The 24,040-nt window shown below is 45.4% G+C and overlaps 1 protein-coding gene across 1 annotated transcript; it reads left to right on the forward strand.

Moving 5' to 3' along the window:
• Window positions 1-17,619: 17,619 nt before the first annotated feature.
• LOC140207912 (SCAN domain-containing protein 3-like) lies at window positions 17,620-23,506 on the forward strand. The gene is made up of 2 exons (XM_072276454.1): window positions 17,620-17,669; window positions 21,047-23,506. The coding sequence occupies exons 1-2, from the start codon at window positions 17,620-17,622 to the stop codon at window positions 21,837-21,839; spliced, it is 843 nt and encodes a 280-aa protein (XP_072132555.1). The 3' UTR covers window positions 21,840-23,506.
• The last annotated feature ends 534 nt before the right edge of the window (window positions 23,507-24,040 follow it).

Genomic DNA, 24,040 nt, shown 5'->3' on the forward strand with positions numbered 1-24,040 from the left:
ATATTTATTCAATGTTTTAGAGAAATTTAGTTTTGGTGCTAATTTTAATAATTAGATTATATGATATATAAAGCCCCTATTGCTATTGTTGTCACTAACAATTGTAGGTCTCCTTTTTTTCAGCTTTCACGGGGGACAAGGCAGGACTGTTCATTAAGTCCTTTGTTGTTTAATTTAATATTAGAACCCCTTGCTATTGCTCTTCGTGAGGCTAAAAATATCCATGGATTTTTTTGTGAATGAGACCATGCATAAGGTCTCTCTTTACGTTGATGCTTTACAGGTTTATATATCTAATCCTAATGAATCTATTCCTGCCTTGCTAAAATTATTTAATGAATTTGGAGGTTTTTGAGGATATAAAATAAATTTTAGTAAAAGTGAATTGTTTCCTTTAAATGATTCTGTCTCTATATATGATAATACTCCGTTTAAAATCACAGATTCTTTTAGATATTTAGGTATTATAATTACTAAAAAATATAAGGATCTTTATAAAGCCAATTTTGTTCCTTTAGTAGACTCTATGAAGTATTTATTTAGTAGATGGAGTCCACTTACATTTTCACTTGTTTGTCATATTCATATAGTTAAAATGAAGATTTTACAAAAAATTTTATATTTATTTCAGAATATTCCTTTTTTTGACTAGGAAGTTTTTTGATCAGATTAACTCTATTATTTTATCTTTTATTTGGAATAATAAAAGAACAAGAATTAGTAAGTGTCACTTACAGAAATTGAAAAAGGATGGAGGTCTTGCTTTGCCTAATCTAAGAATGTATTATTGGGCTGTTAATGTGCGATACATGTCTTTTTGGTTATATTGGGTTGATAAGAGGTAGACCTGGAAATGAAAGTTGTAAAACAGTTTTATTTAACCTCGTTATTGGGAGCTGCTTTACCTATGCAATTAGCTAAAGTTGTTCATTTAAAACTATATCCTGTGATTAAGTATCCTTTATGAATCTAGCTCCAGTTCTGCAATTTTTTTAATCTTAAAAAAAAATAAACTTTGTAATTTAATTTATCGAAATTACTTTTTTAAGCCTTCTTTGAGTGATCCATTTTTTTTTACTTTGGGAAAATAAAGGTATTAATTCTTTTTTGGATTTAAAGAAGATATATTGATGTCTTTTGAACAATTAATTGATAAATATACTCTTTTATACTCACACTTTCTGCAATACCTTCAAGTTAGACATTTTTTACAAAAATATTTAAGTAATTTTCCTTAAATATTGGAGGCTGACCTGTTAGGTACTATTATGAGTATGAATCCTTCGATCAAGAGTTCTATAATTTATTATTACAATGGGATAAGCGTCCTTTATCTAATATTAAACAGGATTGGGAAAAGAAACTCAATTTGGCTTTTACGACGGAGGATTGGATGCGGATTTTGAAGTTGGTTAACACTTCTTCAATTTGTGCTAGCCATTCATTGATTCAATTTAAAATTGTACATCGTTATCATTTGACGAAGGAGAGACTTTCTAAAATATTTTCTAATGTTGATAGTCATTGAAATAGATGTAAAACTGAGATAGCTACACTGGCACATATGTTTTGGTCTTGTTCTATGTTGGAACAGTTCTGGAAATCGTTTTTTTTCAACAACTTCTAAAGCACTTAAAATCAATCTACAGCCTAATAAATTAACTGTGCTTTCTGGAATAATTCCTCAAAATATCCGTGATATCTCTATGTCTGACCATCATGTTATTGCATTTGTTACATTGATAGCTAGGAGGGTCATTTTGTTGAAGTGGAAGGATACATCAGCTCCCACTTTGTCACAATGGTTCTCTCAAGTGATGCTATGTCTTAGTTTGGAGAAAATTAGAAGTCGAACCTTTGAAGCTTTATTTGATTTTGAGAAAAGGTGGGGCTCGTTTGCTTGTTATTATCATTTGAGCTAATTGATAGATTTTTTTCCACGATCTAATTGTAAATTTTTTAGTATATTTTCTTTTCTTGCTGGTGGTTTGATGTTTATTTTTTGGAGCTTTTTGTATGACACATGACTCCGGGGTTGTACACCTAATGGGTTCTTATTTTTTCTCAATTCTTCTGCTTAGAAGGTTTTTTTTGTTTATCACAATTTTTTTCAATCTTTAAGATAATGTCTTTTTTGAGGCATTGTAAGTGTTGTTACTTCAATGTGCTCATGTTATTTCTTTTGCATAATATAACAATAAAAAGATTTGAAAAGAAAGAATTTCTTGCAGGCATCTCTCCAGGTTGAATAAAGCGATGAGTTCACTGTGGTTTTAACATTCTTCAGGGCTCTGGTCTAAGGTGGTTAAGCTCCTTCTTTCCTGCCCTTTTCAACGTTTTGTGTCATTTTCACTCATTCAAAGGACTGTGCCTCAGACAGCTGCAATGCGTCTCTAAAGTCTGACAGCAGACGAGCAAGTGAATCTTCAATGCTGTAGAGTCAGAAACCAAAGAGTTACCAGCTTGAATCGGGGCCTTGGGGCTCCAGAAAGGGATGGGAACTAGAGTTTACAAGGAGGAGGAGGAAAAGGAATCAGACCAGCAGGATGTGGCTAAAATGAAAGATCAGAAACATTCTGTAACTGTTTGATTGAAAAAAAAAAGTGGCTAATTTCTGCAAAATACTGGAGGAAATCAACAGATCAGGCTGCAATTGTGGAGAGGAATAAATAGACAATGTTTAGGCCGAGCCCCTCCAGCATGCCTAGACGGTGTACTCCTCTGCTTATTTGCTGCTTGAACTGCAGAGTTCTTCCAGCATTTTGTGTGCATGTGTCTACATTTCCAGAAACTGCAGAATCTCTTGTGCTATATATCTACAATTGTAACAAGGTTCATAGTCATACTTTATTGATCCTGGGGGAAACTGGTTTTCCTTACAGTTGCACCATAAATAATAAATAGTAATAGAACCATAAATAGTTAGATAGTAATATGTAAATTATGCCAGTAAATTATGAAATTAGTCCAGGACCAGCCTATTGGCTCAGGGTGTCTGACCCTCCAAGGGAGGAGTTGTAAAGTTTGATGGCCACAGGCAGGAATAACTTCCTATGACACTCTGTGCTGCATCTCGGTGGAATGAGTCTCTGGCTGAATCTACTCCTGTGCCGACCCAGTACATTATGTAGTGGATGGGAGACATTGTCCAAGATGGCATGCAACTTAGACAGCATCCTCTTTTCAGACACCACCGTGAGAGAGTCCAGTTCCATCCCCACAACATCACTGGCCTTTCGGATGAGTTTGTTGATTCTGTTGGTGTCTGCTACCCTCACCCTACTGCCCCAGCACACAACAGCAAACATGATAGTTCTACTTTGGCATTAGACACGCGGAAAGTTTGCTGAGATTAAGTGCATCGTTTATGGGAGCTGCTGAGTTTTCTACACAAAAGAAAACCTGAGGTATGGACATGGAACCGGTGCTTGCAGAAACTTTTAATGGCTCCGTGATTACCCGGAAAGCTCTGCGCAGCAATGTTCGCTGAAGCACCGATCGAATGCGCAGGCGTCAGGGTTGCGGCTGTTCCCGAATATCGCGCATGCGCGCAGTACATAAAAAGCCTCTCGCGAAATCAGCTCCAGGTAAGAGATATTCGCCGGCTGCGGGTGGGAATTTTCAACACCGAATTCGGGACAATTGCTGTGAGCTCCGGACACCGTGACCCGTAATCCCGGGGTAGTCCTGTTCTCTTCCCTCTCTCTCTCATCCCCACGATCCGTGCACGGGCCCCTTGGAGCTTCCGGCTGATGAGGGAATGGGAACCGATGGATCTCTCAGATAGAGCTGAGCTCCAGCTGTCTAAATGCAAGGATTGGGAACTCGGAGAAAGGGAACAAAATCTTTTACATCACCAGCTGAGAAAATCACCTTTGTTCTGTGAAATTCTCTGCCACAGGAAACAGTTGAGGCCAGTTCATTGGCTGTATTTAAGAGGGAGTTAGATATGGCCCTTGTGGCTACGGGGGTCACGGGGTATGGAGGGAAGGCTGGGGAGGGGTTCTGAGTTGGATGATCAGCCATGATCATACTGAATGGCGGTGCAGGCTCGAAGGGCCGAATGGCCTACTCCTGCACCTATTTTCTATGTTTCTACCTCCAATCACAAACAAGAGATAACCTGCAGATGTTGAAAATCCAAGCAACACACACAAAATGCTGGAGGAACTCAGCATTAGTACTCTTTTCCATAATGCTGTCTGGCCTGCTGAGTTCCTCCAGCATTTTGTGTGTGTTGCTTGTTCTACTCCCTCTTGTTCTGGACCTTTCTACCCGTGGGGACATGTTTTGACCCATTCCCTCTGGGTACATAATGATATCAAACACTTTTGTCCTGGGCAACAAGTGCCAGACTGCAATGAGACAGACCACTGCCCTTCCCTTCATATTCATTGGCCGTCAGTCACCTGGGGGAGGGTTCAGGGGAAATATTTATGTACAATACAGAAACTGGTGTTACCTGTGTGTATTGTGACGATGCAAAAGTTGCTGGAGAATTTACAAGTGGGAAGAAGTGGAGTGATATTTGGAAATCTGACTTTTTAAAGTGTCATTTAGCAAGCAAATCAGATATGGACAGTGTGCAAAAGCTGGAGTGAGAAAATCCTTCATAACCCTCTACAGGTCTGCAACACAGATTGTGTGAGAATGCAGATTAACTTGATGAAACCCAGAGGATATCAAAGTTCTTATTAATAGTGATTTGCTAGCTGTTAAAATAAATCCCTCTCTATTTAAAGTTCAGTGTGCACATGTTGTTGTCACTGGGTAAAAATTGCACAGCACAAGATTTTTTGGCACACTGGTCATTACAAATTAGAGAGGACATTGGTGGGAAGGTGGGGAGACCTCCAGTGTCCCTGATGCCCTCACCTGCAAGATGTGCATCCAGCTGCAGCTTCGACATACCCACCCCACAGAATCCACAGCCTCCCGTAACTTCCTGTCGTCTATCACGCAGGTCTTAGACGACGGCAAGCAGGAGAGTCTGGATCGGCCACTGACCCTGGACGAGCTGACAGGCTCCATCCGTTCCTTCGGGTCGGGTAAGACTCCCGGAAGCGACGGCTTACCGGCTGAGTTGTACTCGGCTCTGTGGAACTGGATGGGCCCAGACCTGCTGGAAGTGTACAACGCTATGCTTCTGGCCGGCAGTATGTCTGAGTCCATGAGGAAGGGCATCATCACCCTCATCTGCAAGCAGAACGGGGAAAGGGAGGACATTAGAAATTGGAGATCCATCTCTCTCCTGAATGTGGGCTACAAGATCCTGTCCAAGGCTATTGCCAACAGGGTCGAGTCTGCTCTAGGACAGGTGATTCACCCGGACCAAACCTGTGCTGTACCGGGCAGGAAGATCTCAGACAGCCTCGCACTGCTGAGGGACACCATCGCCTACGTGCAGGACAGTGGGGTGGACACCTGCCTGGTCAACTTGGACCAGGAGAAAGCCTTCAACAGGATATCACACACATACATGGCGGACGTGCTTTCCAAAATGGGATTTGGGGAGGGAATCCGGAATTGGATTAGACTGCTCTGCACAGACATCCGTAGTGCAGTCCAGGTCAACGGGTGGTAAACAAACAGCTTCCCCATCAGGTCGGGAGTCAGGCAGGGCTGTCCCCTTTCCCCTGTCTTGTTTGTCTGCTGCATAGAACCCTTTGCGGAAGCCATCAGGAGGGATGGGGGCATAAGAGGGGTGACGCTGCGAGGCAGTGGAGGGACCCAAGTGAGAACCTCCCTGTGCATGGACGATGTCACCGTCTTCTGCTCTGATCCGAGGTCAGTTCACAGGTTGATTGGCACCTGCGAACAGTTCGAGCTAGCGTCGGGGGCCAGGGTCAACCGCACGAAGAGCAAAGCCATGCTCTTCGGCAACTGGCCCAACCGATCCAGCGTCCCCTTCACCATCAGGTCCGACCACGTGAAGGTGTTGGGGATCTGGTTCGGAGGGGCTGAGGCGTGCAACAAGAACTGGCAGGAGCGGACTGCCAAGGTGAAACAGAAACTGGGACAGTGGGGAGGGTGCTCCCTGTCAATAACGGGCAAGAACCGGGTCATCAGGTGTGAGGTGCTCTCAGGGCTGCTGCACTGGGCGCAGGTGTGGCCCGTCCCCCGCTCCAACAGCTCGGAAATCACCCGAGCTGTCTTCAGATTCGTCTGGGGATCCAAGATGGAGCAGGTGAGACGGACTGTCATGCACAAGTCCCTGGACAATGGGGGCAAGAACGTCCCCAATGTCGCCCTCACCCTAATGGCCAGCTTCGTATGTGGCTGCATCAGGTTGTGTGTAGAACCCAGGTATGTGGGCACCAAGTACCACTATGTGCCCAGGCTCTACCTGTTGCCCTGGCTATGAAGGATGGGTCTGGCCCCCCTCCCGCGCAATGCCCCAGTCAGCTGGTCGTTGCTGGCATACCTGTCCTACGTAGCAAAGTTCTTCCAGGAGAACGCCTTTGACCACGGGGCCATCAGGCAGTGGTCGGCACATAATGTCCTGCAGGCACTGCAGGAGAAGGACGTGATGGACACAGTGGTGTGGTTCCCTAAGCAGACCGTCCAGTTCATCTGGCAAAATGCCTCATCGCCAGATCTCACCAACAGGCACCAAGACCTCGCCTGGCTGGCGGTGAGAGGGACCCTCCCAGTCAGAGCCCTCCTATATGCCCGGAACGTCGTCTCCGCACCGCACTGCCCACGGGAGGACTGCAGTGAGGAGGAGTCTGTGACAGTTCGCAGAGAGGGTGTGGAGGAGGATGGACGGGCTAGTGTCACGTTTCATCCCCAGCAGCTGCGTAACAGAGGACTCTCTGATCTACGGGCTGTTCCCGGGGACGCACACGGAGACCAACATCCGGTGCTGCTGGCAGATCATCAACTCGGTGAAAGACGCTCTTTGGTCGGCCCGAAACTTGATGATCTACCAGCACATGGAGATGTCCGTGGGAGAATGCTGCCGACTGGCACACTCTCGGCTGCAGGAGTACGTGCTGAGGGACGCACTGAAACTCGGTGCAGCCACCGCAAGGGCCCGGTGGGGAAGGACCACAGTATAGAGTTCTTCTCCCGTGGGAGTGGGAGGGGCCGGGTGGCGGGGAGTATACCCCTCAACAGTGATGTGGTAAGGTGAAGAACTGGAGTGCCACGTGGGTGGCCATAAATATGGATATGTACAGACTATAATGGAAACGTATGTAAAGGATGGGAAGTTATTGAATAGTTTATTGTATATATTTATTTTTGAATATAGTATATTTTGAAACATAAAAAAAACCCTGCACTTTCAGGCATTGGATCTGGTGTTTTATAAGGAATAGGATGGGAGGTAGAAAATAGCATTACTGGTCAGGGATAGTATCACGGCTGTAGAAAGGGAGGACACTGCAGAGGGAGTGTCCACTGAGTCGGTGTGGCTGGAAGTCAGGAATAGGAAGGGATCAATCACTGTGCTGGGAGTAGTCTATAGGCCCCCAAATAGCCCTTGGGACATCGAGGAGCAGATAAATTCCATATCACCCAGGAGTTGGATGGGTGATAGATATGTCACGAAGAGAGGTGATTTAAACCAAAATGCAGGACATAAGAAACTGGGTGACAGTCAGGTAGGGGAATGAGGTTAAATAGCCATTGCAGAGTACTCCTGTGGCCATCCCACACAACAACAGGTAGACCACTTTAGACACAGTTATGGAGGATTACCTAGCAGAGGAATGTCAAAGGGTTGATAGGGGATTTGTTAGTTAGGGAATTAAAACTAGCAGAGGTCTAATATCCTAGTGGTAAGGCTTGCTGGTGCTGGTGTGTGCTGGGGTGGGTGGGGAGGTTAAGCTCAGGTTGCAGGGGGGATTGGAGTCAGAATGCCAGAAAAGGCAGGAAGGAGGTCCCAGTGCAGGTAGTTACATTAGACAGCCTGAATGTTTTTTCACCATTGACTAGGTGGGCCCCTGTTTCTGTACTGAACTTCTCCAAGTTTGGGTACTGTTGATGGGGATGACCTGCCAGGGACAAGTTGTAGTGGTCGTGTCTCTGGCACTGAGACCGGACCCTTACCTCAGAAAGGAAGGAGTGAAAAGAAGAGAGCAGTAGTGATAGGGGATTTGATGCTATGGCATGAGTTGGTGAGGAAGGACAGGCAGGGGACAAAACATAAATGTAGCCAGTTAAAGGGGTTGAAGTGTGTCTATTTCAACAGTAGGCGTGTTAGGAATAAAGGGGATGAACTTGGAGCATGGATCAGTACATGGAACGATGATGTTGTGGCCGTTACTGAAACTTGGCTGGAGGAAGGGCAGGATTGGCTGATGCAGGTGTTTTATAAGGAATAGGATGGGAGGTAGAAAAGGGGGGGAGTAGCATTACTGGTCAGGGATAGTATCACAGCTATAGAAAGGGAGGATGCTGCAGAGGGAGTGTCCACTGAGTCGGCGTGGGTGGAAGTCAGAAATAGGAAGGGATCAATCACTGTGCTGGGAGTAGTCTATGGCCCCCAAATAGCCCTCAGGACACCGAGGAGCAGATAAGCAGACAGAGTTTAGAATGGTGCAGATTTGAAGTTATGGGTGATTTCAACTTTCCTCGTATTGACTGGCACCTCTTGACTGCAAGGGGGAGAGGTGGGGCTGAATTTGTCAGGTGCATTCAAGAAGGATTCCTGACACAGTACGTGGACTGGCTGATGAGAGGAGAGGCCATACTGGATCTAGTTCTGGGTAATGAACCTGTTCAGGTGGTAGACCTCTTGGTGGGGGAGCATTTTGGTGAGAGTGACCACAACTCCCTTAGCTTCAGCATAGCTATGGAAAAGGATAAAAACAGACAAAATGGGCAAGTGCTTAACTGGGGAAGGGCTAACTATGAAGGGATGAGGCAGGAACTAGCGAGAGTAAATTGGAAACAGATGTTCAAGGGTGAAAGCACAGAAGTAATGTGGAGGAAATTTAGGGACCACTTGTGCTGGGTTCAGGATAGGTTTTGTCCCTCTGAGACAAGGAAAAAATGGTAGGAAAAGGGAATCGTGGCTGACGAAACACGTGAGGCAACTCGTCAAGAGGAAGAAGGAAGCATATGTTAGATATAAGAAGCAGGAAGCAGGAGGGGCTTATGAGAAATATAGGGTAGCCAGGAAGGAGCTTAAGGACTTAGGAGAGCTCGAAGGGGGCATGATGAGAAGGCCTTGGCATGTAGGATTAAGGAGAACCCCAAGGCGTTCTATGCGAATGTGAAGAACAGAAGGATGGCAAGAATGAAGGTGGGGCTGCTCAAGGATGAAGAAGACAACATGTGCCTGGAGGTGGGGGAGGTTGGGGAGGTCCTAAATGAATACTTTGCTTCAGTATTTACAATTGAAAAGGATCTTGATCAGGGTGAGGTCAAGTTAGAACAGGCCTGTGTGCTGGACAATGTGGAGTTTAAGGAAGAGGGAGTGTTGGATCTTCTTAAAAACATCAGTAAAGAGCTTTTCCAAATGTTCCCGTTAAATTTTCACTTCCCCACTTATCCATGACCTCTGGTTGTCATCCCACCCAACCTCAGTGGAAAAAGCTGCTTGCATTTACCCTATCTATACCCTTATAATTTTGTATACTTCTCACAAATCCTCAATGCAATGTATAATTTCCTTGTTTATGTTTAAAGCCATTTTTAGGTGTATAAGATGATGAGGGGCATTGATCGTGTGGATAGCCAGAGGTTTCTTCCCAGGGCTGAAGTGGCTAACACAAGGGGGCAGAGTTTTAAGGAGCTTGGAAATAGATACTGAGGGGAAGTCAGGGGTAAGTTTTTTACACAGAGAGTGCTGGGTGCGTGGAATGCACTGCCAGCTATTTGTGTGAGAGTGTTTCAGTTACTGTGGGGCCAGGCACCCATGCAGCTCAATGGGAACAGGGAATAATACCAATGGAGAGAGTCAAACTGAGCCAGGTCACAGATTGGCAGAAGTGCCCCATTCTTATACAGACAGGAAGAGCATCAGAATTTGATGGTCATTCCAGATACCAGCACAGTGCCCAGTTAGAAGATGATTTCTCTCTCCAACTTGGGTTGAACTTCACTGTAACAGTGTGATGGCAGATCACACCTTGACAAATCAAGTGATCTCATCTGAAATGTTGTCCTACACCCATTGATGGATTTTGTAAATCTTTTTACAGGTTAAAAATGACAAGGAATTTGTCTGCGGGAATCTCGAACACAACATGCCAGTTTTGCTGTCTCTGTCCAGATATTTAAGAAGTGGAGCAAGGGATTCACTTGATCATCCTTCCTGCTCAGACAGTGGGAATGGATTCAGTCGGTCATTTCAACTGAAGGTACATCAGCAAGTTCACACTGGGAAAGGCCATTCGTCTATTCTGTGTGTGAGAAGGGATTCAGTCAGTCTTCCCACCCGTGGACACCAGAGGCTGGTCATCTGCTGAATTTGTGGGGTAGGATTCACTTGGTCATCTGACCTAATGGCTCACCAGCGAATTCACACCGGGGAGCGGCCGTTCACCTGCTCAGACTGTGGGAAGGGATTCTCTCGGTCATCTTACCTAATGGTACACCAGCGAATTCACACTGGAGAGTGGCCGTTCTCCTGCTCAGATTGTGGGAAGGGATTCACTTGGTCATCTCAACTGAAAGTACATCAGCGACTTCACACTGGCGAGAGGCCGTTCACCTGCTCAGACTGTGGGAAGGGATTCACTTCGTCATCTCAACTGAAGGTACATCAGCGAGGTCACACTGGAGAGAGGCCATTCACCTGCTCAGCCTGTGGGAAGGGATTCACTCAGTCATCTGACCTAATGGCTCACCAGCGAGTTCACACCGGGGAGAGGCCATTCACCTGCTCGGACTGTGGGAAGGGATTCACTTGCTCATCTCACCTGAAAGTACATCAGCGAGTTCACACCGGGGAGCGGCCATTCACCTGCTCAGACTGCGGGAAGAGATTCACTATGTCATCTGATCTACTAAAACACCAGTCAGTTCACACCAGAGAGAGGCCATTCACCTGCTCAGACTGTGGGAAGGGATTCACTCGGTCATCTTACCTAATAGTACACCAGCGAATTCACACTGGAGAGTGGCCGTTCTCCTGCTCGGATTGTGGGAAGGGATTCACTTGGTCATCTCAACTGAAGGTACATCAGCGACTTCACACTGGTGAGAGGCCATTCGCCTGCTCAGACTGTGGGAGGGGATTCACTCTGTCATCTCATCTGAAGGAACATGAGCGAGTTCATACTGGAGAGAGGCCATTCACCTGCTCAGACTGTGGGAAGGGATTTGCTTCGTCATCTCCACTGAAGGTACATCAGCAACTTCACTCTGGCGAGAGGCCATTCACCTGCTCAGTGTGTGGGAAGAGATTCACTTTGTCAACTGATCTACTGAGACACCAGTCAGTTCACACCAGAGAGTGGCCATTCGCCTGCTCAGACTGTGGGAAGGGATTCACTTCGTCATCTAAACTGAAGGTACACCAGCGAGTTCACACTGGGGAGAGGCATTTTTATGCTCAGACTGTGAGATGGGATTCACATCGTCATCTAAAGTGAAGGTACATCAGAGAGTTCACACTGGGGAGAGGCCTTTCACCTGCTCAGACTTTGATAAGAGATTCTCTCAGCCAAATCAACCAAATGTGCATCATTGAGTTCACACTGGGGAGAGGCCGTTCACCTGCTGTGAATGCGGGAAGGGATTCACTCAGTCATCTATCCTTGTGTAAATCCCGTTTTGGCTAGCAGCTTAATATAGGGGGTGATAGCCCCCCAGCCTGGGAAAACTTAAGAAATCTCATTTGGTTGAATGCTGCGTGATGTGTCCCCTGTTACAAATCAGTACCCCGAAATAACAAAAACAGTACAGAGTATGTGATTATACGATTGAGCTTTATAATTCTTACTTTGACTATAGGGTCAGGAAAGAAAACCAAAAAAAGAAAAAGGGCCCACTCTCTCCATTCGTGTCTTCTCATTTCTCCCCGGCAAAAGACTGGGAAAATCTCTCTTCCAGACTCACATGAAAGAACAACATTTCTCTCACTGGATAACCCCGCATTCCAAAATCCTGTTATCTGTAGTCATAACCTAAACATTGCTGCTACAGAGAAACCATTACCTCAGCAGTGAAACATTACAGAGAGGCCATTACATTAGCAGTGAAACTTACAGCTTATTCAGCATATTACACTTGTGACACACTGCCGGGTTCACACTGGGGAGAAAGTTTCAATCGGCTACATGCTGGATATTTGTCCATCACCATTGCTGAATGCAATTTCGAGGGTGACTGTTGGTGCTGAACTCTGTAATTATTGCTGCTGGTCACCACACCCAGTTCTGCACCCTGGTCACTGGGTACGGGGGGACTTTCTTCTGCTGCATATTCAACTTTAATGGGACTGGAGTTTAATATTCTGGATCTGAGACATATAAATCAGTTCTATTTTAAACTCTGTCTCTGGTACGTAGTGAATTTATGACACACCTAGTGTACAGTAGGGAGTCAACTCAGGCCGGCTGGACCCTGCCAGTGATTCTGTTCCACGACAGTCCTTTTAAATCCACCCCTGTTGTTCATCTCTCGCTCTCCCTGTGGGATGGGTTCCAAACAGTCACCACTCTGTGGGTGAAGAGGTTTTGCTTGAATTTTCTGCAGACTGAACAAGTCGAGCTGACTGCAGTTCTGTCTGAGATGTTCTTTGCCCCTCAAATCTCTGGGCTGAGGAAGAATGTCATTGGGAGTTAACCTCTTTATTCAGGGTTCATTCCCACATTATGGGTCATTTTCTCTGCTTCTGAAGGGTTGTAAGGAAATACCACTGTCCTCTAAAGACTGAAATCAGAATGGGAAACCATCAGTTGGATGCTCAACAGAACAGGGTCAGAAACCAGAGGCGGGTCTGCACAGGGCAGAGTTTGGGGCTCTGGACGATGGTCGGGGTAAGAACGTATGATGAGGAGAAGGGAATCAGCAGCGGGGCATGGCAACGAATGACAGAGCAACAACACTTGGAAGCTGATTGACAGAGAAAATAATTTGTTTGTCTGACTGGTGACACAAACAATGCCTGTGGTGAGGTGCTCCACTGGTCGAGGAACATGTGTGTGTTGGGAATGGTTTTATCTATTGAGGGAGTTGTTCCTGCTTGTTTATCCTGTAATATTATATCCGGATGGTTATTATGGGTTGTCTTATCTGTAATAATGTATTGATTATCATATAATTTGTAAGATTTGGACTCTAAAACTGGATCAGGCTTGAATTTATGGTGCCTTTATGAAGTGATGAAGGGCATTCATGAGTTTGTATTTTACAGCAAGATTTTGGTGAATGATATTTACCACTTGATTGTACCTTTGTAATTAATCAGATTGAGTTAAACTGCTGCAGGATCCTGGAATGTGTTGGATTGTGTCTCGTTTCTCTTGGCATTTTCTACACTTGCTGCCTTGTTTGTTTGTATTTCCTGTATTTTTGATTTTTTTTCCCCCTTTTGTTAACCAGCTTGTCCTGTATTTCTGGAAGGACTCCCTCTGTTTCTGGGAAGAGGTCTCCAACTCTCAGTCAGGTGCTCGATGCTTCCTTGTCACCATCTGGTCTGCTCAGATCGTTGGGATGTCTCCCATGGAGGGTCATACTCATTCCACTGGTTAATCTTTTCTTCCATAGTGATGATTCCTTTTTCTGAGCTGGTCTCTCATTTCAGTTTTCTGGTCTGTATTTCTTATCGTGATTGCATAGACACACCTGGAGTGCTGAATCCTGTTCATTTTTGATGAAAATATATACATAGAAGTTTTATCTGACTGTTGTGTTTTTTTTCATGTGTGTTATTTCTCTTCCTCCTTCTGTCCAAGGTAGTGTTAATCTAAATGGGTTTGAGTGTAAATAGGCTTTTCTAAGGTTGTTATTTATCTTTGTAAATTTTACTGATTGAAATGGGACCAAGGTATTTTTATATTTAAAAAAGTCAATGTTGGTTTTGATGAAAGTATTTATTGTCTTTGTTGTATTTGTTAACTATTGAACTGTTTGGCAGGTTTTTTTAAGCTTTGAACTAAATTTTGTCAAAGGTTTTCCCTATTTTGCACTACTTTCTATTTTCCTTGTTGATATTCCAGATACGTGGGTATCAAGATTCCAGATGAAGGGTCTTGGCCCGAAATGATGATTCCCATCCATAGATGCTGCCTGACATGCTGAGCTCCTCCAGCACTTTGTGTGTAGTTCTCTAGATTTCTAACATCTGCAGGTCCTCTTGTTTCCAGATACTTATATGCTTCTTGAAAGAACAAGCTGGTATTGGGTTTGTGTGGGTCTGTTTGTAAAATATTAAATAACATCATTAGAAAGAACTGGCATAGGGTTGGAAGGTTTAGAATCTGTGGGTAGAATTAAGGAACAGCAAATGTAAAAAAAAAAAAATCCCTGATGGGAATTGTACAGAGACCTCCAAACAGTAGTAAGTATGTGGGCCACAAATTACAATGGGAGATAGAAAGTGCGAGCCAAAAGGGCAATGTTATAATAGTCATGGGGGATTGTCATGCAGGTGATTAGGAAAATTAGGATGGTGTTGGTCTCAAGAGGAGGAATTCCTAGAATGCCTGCAAGATGCTTTTTTAGAGCAGTTCATGGTTGAGACCACTTGGGGATCAGCTATTCTGGATTGTGTGTTGTAATGAACCGGATTTAATTAGGTCTCTTAAGTTTAAAGTACCCTTAGGGGCAAGTGATCTTAATACGATCAAATTCACCCTGACATTAGAGAAGGAGAAGGTAAAGTCCGATGTGAAATAAAGTGAACTAGAGAGGCATGACAGCAGAATTGGTCAAACTGGTTTGAGAAGAATACGGGCAGGGATGAAACAGAGCAGCAATGGTTGGAATTTCTGGAAGCAATTCGGAAAGCACAGGATATATAAATCACAAAGAGGAAGTAGTATTCCAAAGGTAAGGTGACAAAACCATGGCTGATAAGAGAAAACCAAAAAACAACATAAAAACCAAAGAGAGAGCATGGAGCAAAAATTACTGGGAAGTTAGAGGATTGGGAAGCTTTTAAAAACCAACAGAATGCAACTAAAATAATTAGGAAGGAAAAGATGGAATACATAGGTGAGCGAGCCAGTAGTATTAAAGAGGATACCAAATTTTTCTTCAGGTACATATGGTGTAAAAGAGAGGTGGAAACCACTGGGAAATGATGCTGGAGAGGTAGTAATGGGGTGGGGGTGCAAGGTGATGGCAGGTGAACTGAATAAGTATTGTACATCACTCTTATCTGTCGGAGACACTGGCAGGAATATGAAAGTCCCAGATGTCAGTGGTCAGAATGTGTAAAGTTACGTTACCCGGGAGAAGTTTCTTGGGAAACAGAGATGGTCTGAAGGTAAATAGATCACCTGGACCAGATGGTGTTCACCCCAGAGATCTGAAAGAAGTGGCTGAAGGGATGTGGAGGCATTAGCAATCATCTTTCCAGATCTTACCCCCACTATCCGAAATCTCCTCTCCTCACCCACCCTCCCAACTCCAGTCCTGTCCCCGCTTGCAGGGCAACAGTCTGCCGGTGTTTGCCCCCCAATGTGGTGAATCGCCACCACCGTGGGCTCAGACATTTCCACAGATGAGCCCCTCCTGTCCCCACCGGGACAAACATCCTGTCCGCCCCCTCTCTCACCGTCTTCATCCTCTCCCTCCCCGGGGAACCGGCATCAAACCGACGGGCCGAGCGGTCTCTTCCTACCTCTCAGCGATACATCAGACTCCGGCCGCAGGAGACGCTTCACAAACGCCCCAACTTCCCTCGGAGGGAATTAGAAATAAATCAAAAAATGGGACATTTACTTTGGGATTTGTTCCGCTCGAACAGTGAGTCCGCCGTCGGCGTAGCATACGATTTCATCAGGGGTAACGCCCTCTCGACTGGTCCGCCTCTGCTATTGGGTGCAAACACTGATCGACATTCCTGTCCACCAATGGGAATAGAGCAGCTCCTGAAGCGTTGGTTTTCAGCGGTGCAGGAGGGCGTGGTTACGCGATTAGCAGCTCAGCCATTAAACCGATAAAGCTCGAGCTCACCAGCGCGTGGGTGACGTAAGACACAGCGCACGTGAGGGCAGATCCCGGTGTGGGGAGCCCATGTGTGATGTTAGGCGCGTGGGTGCGCCTGTGTGACATCACCTCTGGGGGGATCGATCGTATTTAAAAGCACCTTAATGGACGTTTCTTATGATTTCAGTGGGACAACAACATTAATCACGGGTTTCATCACTGAATCCAGTGTTGTGAGATGTAAAGTCCCCTGTTATGTGTCCGGCTGTGCCGTGTTGTTGGTGGAGTGGGCAGCGTGGTGTTTGTCTCGATTCGGGTCACAACACCAGAATTGCCAGCGGGGTCCACACACAGTGTATTAGTGACCAGAAAACCTCCCGTCCCTGCAGTCTCTGTCTCCTGGTAAACTCAACACCCTGACAATGTGGACCATAGACACCCCTTCCTCTCAGAGTCAGGGAATCATTCAGACAGTGATCAAAGAGAGGAATTATATTTAGCTCCTCCGCAGTTGTGCGGGGTAGGGTTGTTTTTTTTTGGGGGGGTCAATATTAATTGTTGCGTTTTGTGCGGTGAGACGGATTTTTTTGAAGGTGAACCATTGGGATGCCGTTATTTTTTTCATGCTGGGGAAGCTTGATGTTTCTCTCTGAACGACTTTCATGTTCTTTGTTTCGTGGCTCTCTGGAGAAGAACAAAAACTCAGAGTTGTATATGGATACCTGCTTTGATAATAAGTTAACCTTTGAACTATCTGCTCCGAGCGGGACTTCCCGGTGTATAAACATTTTCACTCCGATTCCCATTCCGGTTGCGACGTGTCAACCCATCGCCTCCTCTTGTGCCAAGATGAGGCCACCCTCAGGGTCCAGGATCAGCACCTTATATTCCGTCTGAGTACCCTCCAACCTGATGGCATGAATATCGATTTCTCCTTCCGGTGAACAAATCTCCCGCTCACCTCTCCCTCCCACTCCCTCTCTTCCTCTCTGACTTTTCACGTCCTGTCACCTGCTGATCACTTCTCTCCGGGTCCACTGCTCCCTCCCTTTCTCCTATTCTCCACTCTCCTCTCCTATTAGATCATATTTTCTTCTGCTCTTGAGCTTTCCCACCTACCTGGCTTCACCTATCACCTTCCAGCTCGGCATTTCCTCGCCCGCCCCGATTTTATTCAGATTTTTCCCCCATTCCATCTCCGTCCTGAAGGAGGGTTCAACTGGAAACGTCGGCTGTTCATAGATGCTGCCCAACCTGCTGAGTTCCGCCAGCATTTTATGTGTGTTGCTCTGTATTTCCAGCATCTGCAGACTTTGTCCTGTTTGTGATTTACCTCTCCGTCGTCCATCCCGTCTCCGGCCACCGGTGGCGCCGCATGGACCTCCGGCCACTGGCGGCGCTGCATAGACCTCCGGCTACTGGTGGCGCTGCATGGACCTCCGGCCACTGGTGGCGCCGCATGGACCTCCGGCTACTGGTGGCGCTGCATGGACCTCCGGTCACTGGTGGGATGAGCAGACCTCCGGCCACCGGTGGTGCTGCGGAGAACCTCCTGCTATACGCATGCGCAGTGCCGACAGCAGCTATAGCCGGTGTGTGCTGTTTGGGCGACGGTGAGTTGGATACCCTCAGGGTTGTGTAAATCTGGGTTAGGGCATTGGGAAATCAGCGCTAGCTCTGCCGGACGGCCGGAGCAGGGGTGCAGTGGCAATTTTTTGGTGCCGGAGCTGTACGAGGGGTGATTGATAAGTTCGTGGCCTAAGTTGGAAGGCCTAAAGTTATACAGCTCTCGTTACATGCACGTGTAGTTCAACTCTTTGAGTGATTATGCAGAAAGTTTGGAGTTAATAACTTTTGTGGTATTTCTGTTTCAGATAATTGAAAAATGCTAGGTTTTCTAAAATTGACTCCTTCCACCTTAGGCCACGAACTTACCAATCACCACATGGCATTTCAGCAATGATCAGCTTTATGTCTGAGGAGCATTTGATGGTTCTGCACCTGTGCTCAATGGAGTTCAGAGGGACGGTGGGGGTGGTGGAGGGATGTATGGTTAAGCAAACCTACGAAATGCTGAAAAGCCTGGATACAGTGGACATGGAGAGCATGTTTCCATTAGATATTAATCTGACAGCAGAGTCTCAGAATAAAGATGCTTACCTTAAAAACTGAGATGAGAAAATTTTTCTGGCAAAAGTATGTCTGATCTGTGGAAGTTGTTGCCACAGAGGTTGGGTGAGGCTGTCATTTGGGTATATTTATGACAGATTAATATATTCATGATTGCTAATTAGCTTCAGGGTTACAGGAGGAAGGCAGGGTCTTCTCTCAGACCCAGTTACAATCATTCCAGGTCTGGTAATGTGCTTCCAGCAGCCCAGCCCTTTAAAACCACTCCCATTCTGTGGAAGTCGAATCCGGATAAAGTCACTCAGAGACCGTATAAGTACAAACTCTTTATTCCAAGCACCCGGGGCTTACTCAGTCCAGGACTGTTCCCGACCAATCCACCAACTGACTAACAATTCCGCTTATGCCACAGGTATATCCATCCAGATACCCCACACACAAGACAGGCTGGAGCCAAAGTTATTTACTACATGACAGCCCCTAAAGACAAATTACAAAATAGTCATAATGGCTTACACACACAGAACAGACTGAAGTTGTCCTATCTCTGCACATGAGTGCACAGGGAGATAAGCATCCTGAAATCCTAGCTAGCTACCCTCAAGGAGAAATATGGCTCAGCATGGCTCAGCACATCTGTTGATCATCAGCAGTTTCTTTCAGAAAAACAGGCTGCTATTGTTTAACAAAGTGCTAACCCTTTTACATACTTTATTACTCCCTCCTTTTCATCATTACATGATCAACAAAGCAGTATTTTTTTACAGAGAAAGCAACCGAGTACGGCATTGATTTATCAGAGGGTAAAAACAGCGTACAACAGTAATGAGAACAATGATATGTACAACTATTAGGCCATAATGCAATATCTCGTCCCACATATTACCGAACATACCTCCGAAGACCACCATTTCGACCCTTCAGTGAACCTGTGTAAATCCTGCCCTACTTTCTTGATGCTGTCAGTCTCCTTGGCAGTGTGCTCGGAGAGGGATGTAATGTTAGTAGACTCATCAGGGATATAGGTGCAGCATTCTGTGTAAATAATAGCACAGGTTCCCCCTTTCTCAGCCAGGATAAAATCTGAAGCCATACGATTCTGTGGGATTGTTTGCCGGATTGCAATCATTTCAGTGGATATTTCTGTTACTTGGGCCTGTGATTCTGTCAGGGCCCCTGCAGTATTGTGGCCAGCTCCTCAAGTGCTGTAGCCAAATTGATTATCTCTCGTGAATTCCTGGCTACTCCATAGGAGAGAAAAGCGATCATCCAAAATCGCTCAGTCTCAGCTTCTCCGCTGCTGGGCACCTGCAAGTATGGCCAGGATGCATATTTCCCAGTATAGGAAGTTCTGTTTGAGAGATACCATCCCTCAGAACACTGACAGCCACAGTTATCTCTGACTGGACCACAGTTCCTCACCTCACTTCCCTGGGTGTTATTTGAGAAAGCTCAGGCTGAGAGTTCCTCACTCTGGTTCAGTGGGATTACTGTTGCGTAACCGGCAACAATGAATATTTACCGAGACAGGTTTTATAAAAACAACCAAACATTTATTAAACACGTATAAACGATAAGGAGGTAAAGACAAAGGAAAACTTTAACTGGAGGTTAACAGGTACGCAGTTGTTCACCAGCTCGCCACTCGACTCTGGTTCTTAAAGTGTTAAATGCTGAAAACAGTTCTTAAAGCGATACAGTCAGGTACAGTTCTTAAAGCGATAACTTCGAAAGTCCAACAGTTTTACACATTCAATTGGGAGAGACTTCTCTGGAGAACGATTTCTTCACCGACGCACCTTTACTGCCGGTTCTGTCCACAGGATTCCCGATGCCAAAAATAAACAGTTTAAATCAACTGACCTCAAATTCCTTTTAGAGAGAGAGAGAGCGTTTGTGCATGAACTCATTGCGCTATTGCAAGAGTTATCTCAATGCAGGTTCTCTCCAACGAAGACTCAATAAGGTCGATTCTTTATTAAACTGACAACCGATGTCGACTTCTCTCGATCCTTCACTTAGATGAATTCTTCATTCTCCCTTCAAAACTGTCAGAATTGAGTAAATTGGCACTTCCAGCCACAAATTCCCAGCTCAAATACAATATCTTGTAAGAGAACACACCTTCTGTTTTAAAAATGAAACTGCGTCACAAAAACAAACACGTAACAGAAACGGAGGCACAACACATTCTACCTGGAAATCCACAAACTCAAAACCCCACTGCGTCACCTGAGTCAACCCTTATTTCGTCACGGGGCACATGTCATCACCTGACCTCACATCGGCGGGAAAATCACATCAGGTGACCTCCAAAAGACCATTACCGCATTCTCACAAAAAACACAGATCTCCTTAAGCATGTAACATTACTGACATTGGAACCATAGTTTTACCATGCTGGGGAATTTCACCACAAACCCAGCAGGCCCCTAGTTCCACCTGTTTGGCATAGGTGTGACAGAAAGGTGTTAACATGGGGGCCCCCGGATGCTGGGGTGAGCCCTCTCAAAGACATAAACACGTACACCAATACATTTTCCTTTAGTCCGAGAGAGTCCATCCACAATGTTCCTTCAGTAACACGTTTTTTGTCTGTTTGATGTATTCACCGAGATTGCCCCTTCAGTTTCACAGCCGTGGGAGTGGTCAGTAACACCTGATATGGTCGCTTCCACTGAGGTCCCAGTTTCCCTTGCTTCCAGTTCTTGCTCAGGACAAAATTCCCAGGTTCTATGGTGGGATAGTCACTCCTGTCTGTGGGGTAGTTCTCTTCCTTGTAAGCCTGTTGTACCTGTGAATGTAATGCTTGGAGAATTTTGGTTAGTTGGCATATATATTTCCCCGTCTCTTCCCATAGGCCCTACAGCTACTCAATGAGTAAACAACAAACGTTGCTTCGGAGTTTCTTTGGAAGAGGTGGTCGGGGACAGAAAAGGCCTAACGATGATGATAACGCAGAGACAGCTGAGGCCGAGACTGCAAAAAAAAAGAAAGCTTCCTGCAACAGAAAATACGACAAGTCGTACATAAAACACGGATTTATTGCGACCGGTGACTCGCACGCTCCAAGCCCCCTGTGTGTGGTATGTGGAGACAAGCTGTCTAATGAGGCAATGAAGCCCTCAAAACTGCTTCGGCACCTTGAGACCAAGCACCCTGCACTTAAAGACAAACCCGTTGAGTTTTTTGTGCGGAAAAAATGTGAGCAAGCGGGACAGGAGCAAGTGGGACAGAAGGAAGTGCTAAGAGCCACCACCTCCACAAATGCTGCCGCTCTGAGAGTGTCGTACTTAGTGGCTAGCCGGATTGCTAAGGCTAAAAAGCCTTTCACCGTTGGTGAAGAATTGATTCTGCCTGCTGCCAAGGTCATGTGCCGTGAACTGTTGGGAGAAGCTGCAGCTAACAAGATGGCACAGGTTTCTCTTTCAGCTACCACAGATTCAAGGAGAATCGATGACATAGCGGAGGACATCGAAGCACAACTGTTGGAACGGCTTAACGAGTCACCATGGTATGCTATCCAGGTCGACGAGTCTACCGATGTCGACAACAAGGCAATACTGCTGGTTTATGTGCGATATATATTTCAAGACGATGTGCACTGCCGTTGCCAACTAACACAACTGGGGCAGAACTATTCAAGTCTTTGAATGACTGCATGTCAGGCTAACTGGACTGATCATTCTGTGTTGGAATATGCACAGACGGGGCTGCAGCTGTGACTGGACGGCTGTCTGGTTTCACTACCCGAGTCTACACACTGTATCATACACAGCGAAATGCTGGTTAGCCGAAAAATGTCACCTGATCTTAACAGCGTATTGAGTGACGTTGTTGAAGTTATCAATCACATCAAAGCAAAAGCCCTTAACTCACGTCTGTTTGAGCAGCTTTGCGAGGAAATGGATGCAGAACACAAACGCTTTCTCTTACACACTGAAGTCAGGTGGCTATCAAGGAGGAGAGCCCTGGCCAGGGTTTTTGAGTTAAGAGAGCCGCTACAGAGATTTCTTTCAGGAAAAAAGTCACCACTGGCAGCACACTTCAGTGACGAGGAGTGGAGAGCAAAACTCGCTTATCTGTGTGACCTCTTCAACCTGCTCAATGAACTCAATTTGTCACTTCAAGGGAGAATGACAACTGTCTTCAAGTTGGCAGATAAAGTGTCTGCTTTCAAAGCCAAACTGGAACTGGGGGACGGTGAGTGGACAGGGGCATATTTGACATGTTCCCAACATTAGCTGGGATGTTGGGAGAGACTGAGGCTGCACCATCCCTCTCACAGCTGGAGCGCGATCACCTATCTTCGCTGGCGACAGAATTCGAGTGTTACTTCCCAAACACAAATGACCCGAGACGTGCAAAGGAATTGGTCCGTGACCCATTTGTGAATGTTCCCAGTGAATCATCCATGTCAGCGCGGGAAGAAGATCAACTCCTCGAGCTTGCAAGTGACAGTGGGCTGAAAAGTATGTTTGACATAACATCTCTGCCGGCATTCTGGATCAAAGTCAAGGCTGAATATCCTGAGATAGCCACGAAAGCACTGAAAACGTTGCTTCCATTTCCGACATCATGTCTCTGTGAAGCGGGGTTTTCTGCAATGAATGCAACGAAAACTAAATTGCAGAATAGACTGGACATAAGGAACTCCCTTCGAGTATCGCTGTCTCCCAACACCCCTCGATGGGACAGTCTTGTTGCAGGAAAACAAGCCCAGGGCTCCCACTGATTCAGCGATATTGGTGTGTTGCAATGATTTTATATGTTCATACGAGGAAAATATGTGCTGTGTGTTTAATATCCAAACGTTACTTAAAATGTTATGAAGCTATTGACTTATAAGTGACTTATAGTTGAGTTATCACTATATTCATGCAAGGAAAATATGTGCTGTGTGTTTAAAAATAAATTCATTACATAAACCCTTTTAGAAACGAAATTGAGTGTATTAGCCACTTATAAGTGACTTATAGTTGACTTATCACCTGTATTCTGGTCGTGATTAACACCACCCAACCCCACCCTCGTCGGCCGGTCTGCAAGAATATTGTTAATATTAAACCGGTCCGCAATGTGAAAAAGATTGGTGACCCCTGGTTTAAAATGAGAGAAAGTCAACATGATTTGAGAGGAATGTGTATATTTCAAAATCAAAGGATAAGAACAAATGTAAAAGAATCATTGTATTTCAGTCGGAGAGGTGAATCTATGGAACAGTTGTAGTGAGAATTTAAAAACATGCACCACACTTAAAAAAGTTTTTAAAAATATATCAGAATAATTTAATGAACAAATATAAAACACATGATTTAAAATAAACGGGAGTAATGTAAATTAATGATACTTGGAACTGGATTTTGTGTTAAAAGATTATCAATGCTTTCATTTTGATGTTAAGATTGACACCAAATATGTTTTTGTATAAGTAAGAGGGGTAGGTGTAATAAGCTGTAGCTTCAGCCTACACCCTTTCGCTCTGTGTTAAAGAATATCTATGGTTTTGTTGTTTTATGAAATCATCGTTGAGAATGATGTTTTTTGTTGTTTGTACTGACCAAAAAATAAAATTTCATTCATATCCTTCCCACCATTCAGCCCACACCACCCGTACACGTAGTCAGATCCCCTTCACCCACATCCACCCTTCCAGCTAGGGGACCCACAACTAAATGATTCCACAATCCCAGCTCAGCGCAAAATAAAACCGGGGCTGCAAGACCGGAGAGCCCGGAGCCTCTGACTGTCTGGCAGAGCTCGTACTCGAACATTTCCCACTGCAACCGGCCCTCGATTTACACAAACCCGAGATCAGCCCCTTCCTCACCGCCGCCCGTACAGGAGGACCACC

The sequence above is a fragment of the Mobula birostris genome, chromosome 13 (genome assembly GCF_030028105.1).
Source record: "Mobula birostris isolate sMobBir1 chromosome 13, sMobBir1.hap1, whole genome shotgun sequence".
Classification (NCBI taxonomy): Eukaryota; Metazoa; Chordata; class Chondrichthyes; order Myliobatiformes; family Myliobatidae; genus Mobula; species Mobula birostris.

Bases quoted from the DNA above. Each gene is read 5' to 3' on its own strand.
- LOC140207912 (XM_072276454.1), top strand. From the start codon at position 17,620: ATGCGCAGTGCCGACAGCAGCTATAGCCGGTGTGTGCTGTTTGGGCGA. The intron at 17,670-21,046 runs GTGAGTTGGATA...CTCTTCCCATAG, and splicing joins TGTGTGCTGTTTGGGCGACG to GCCCTACAGCTACTCAATGA.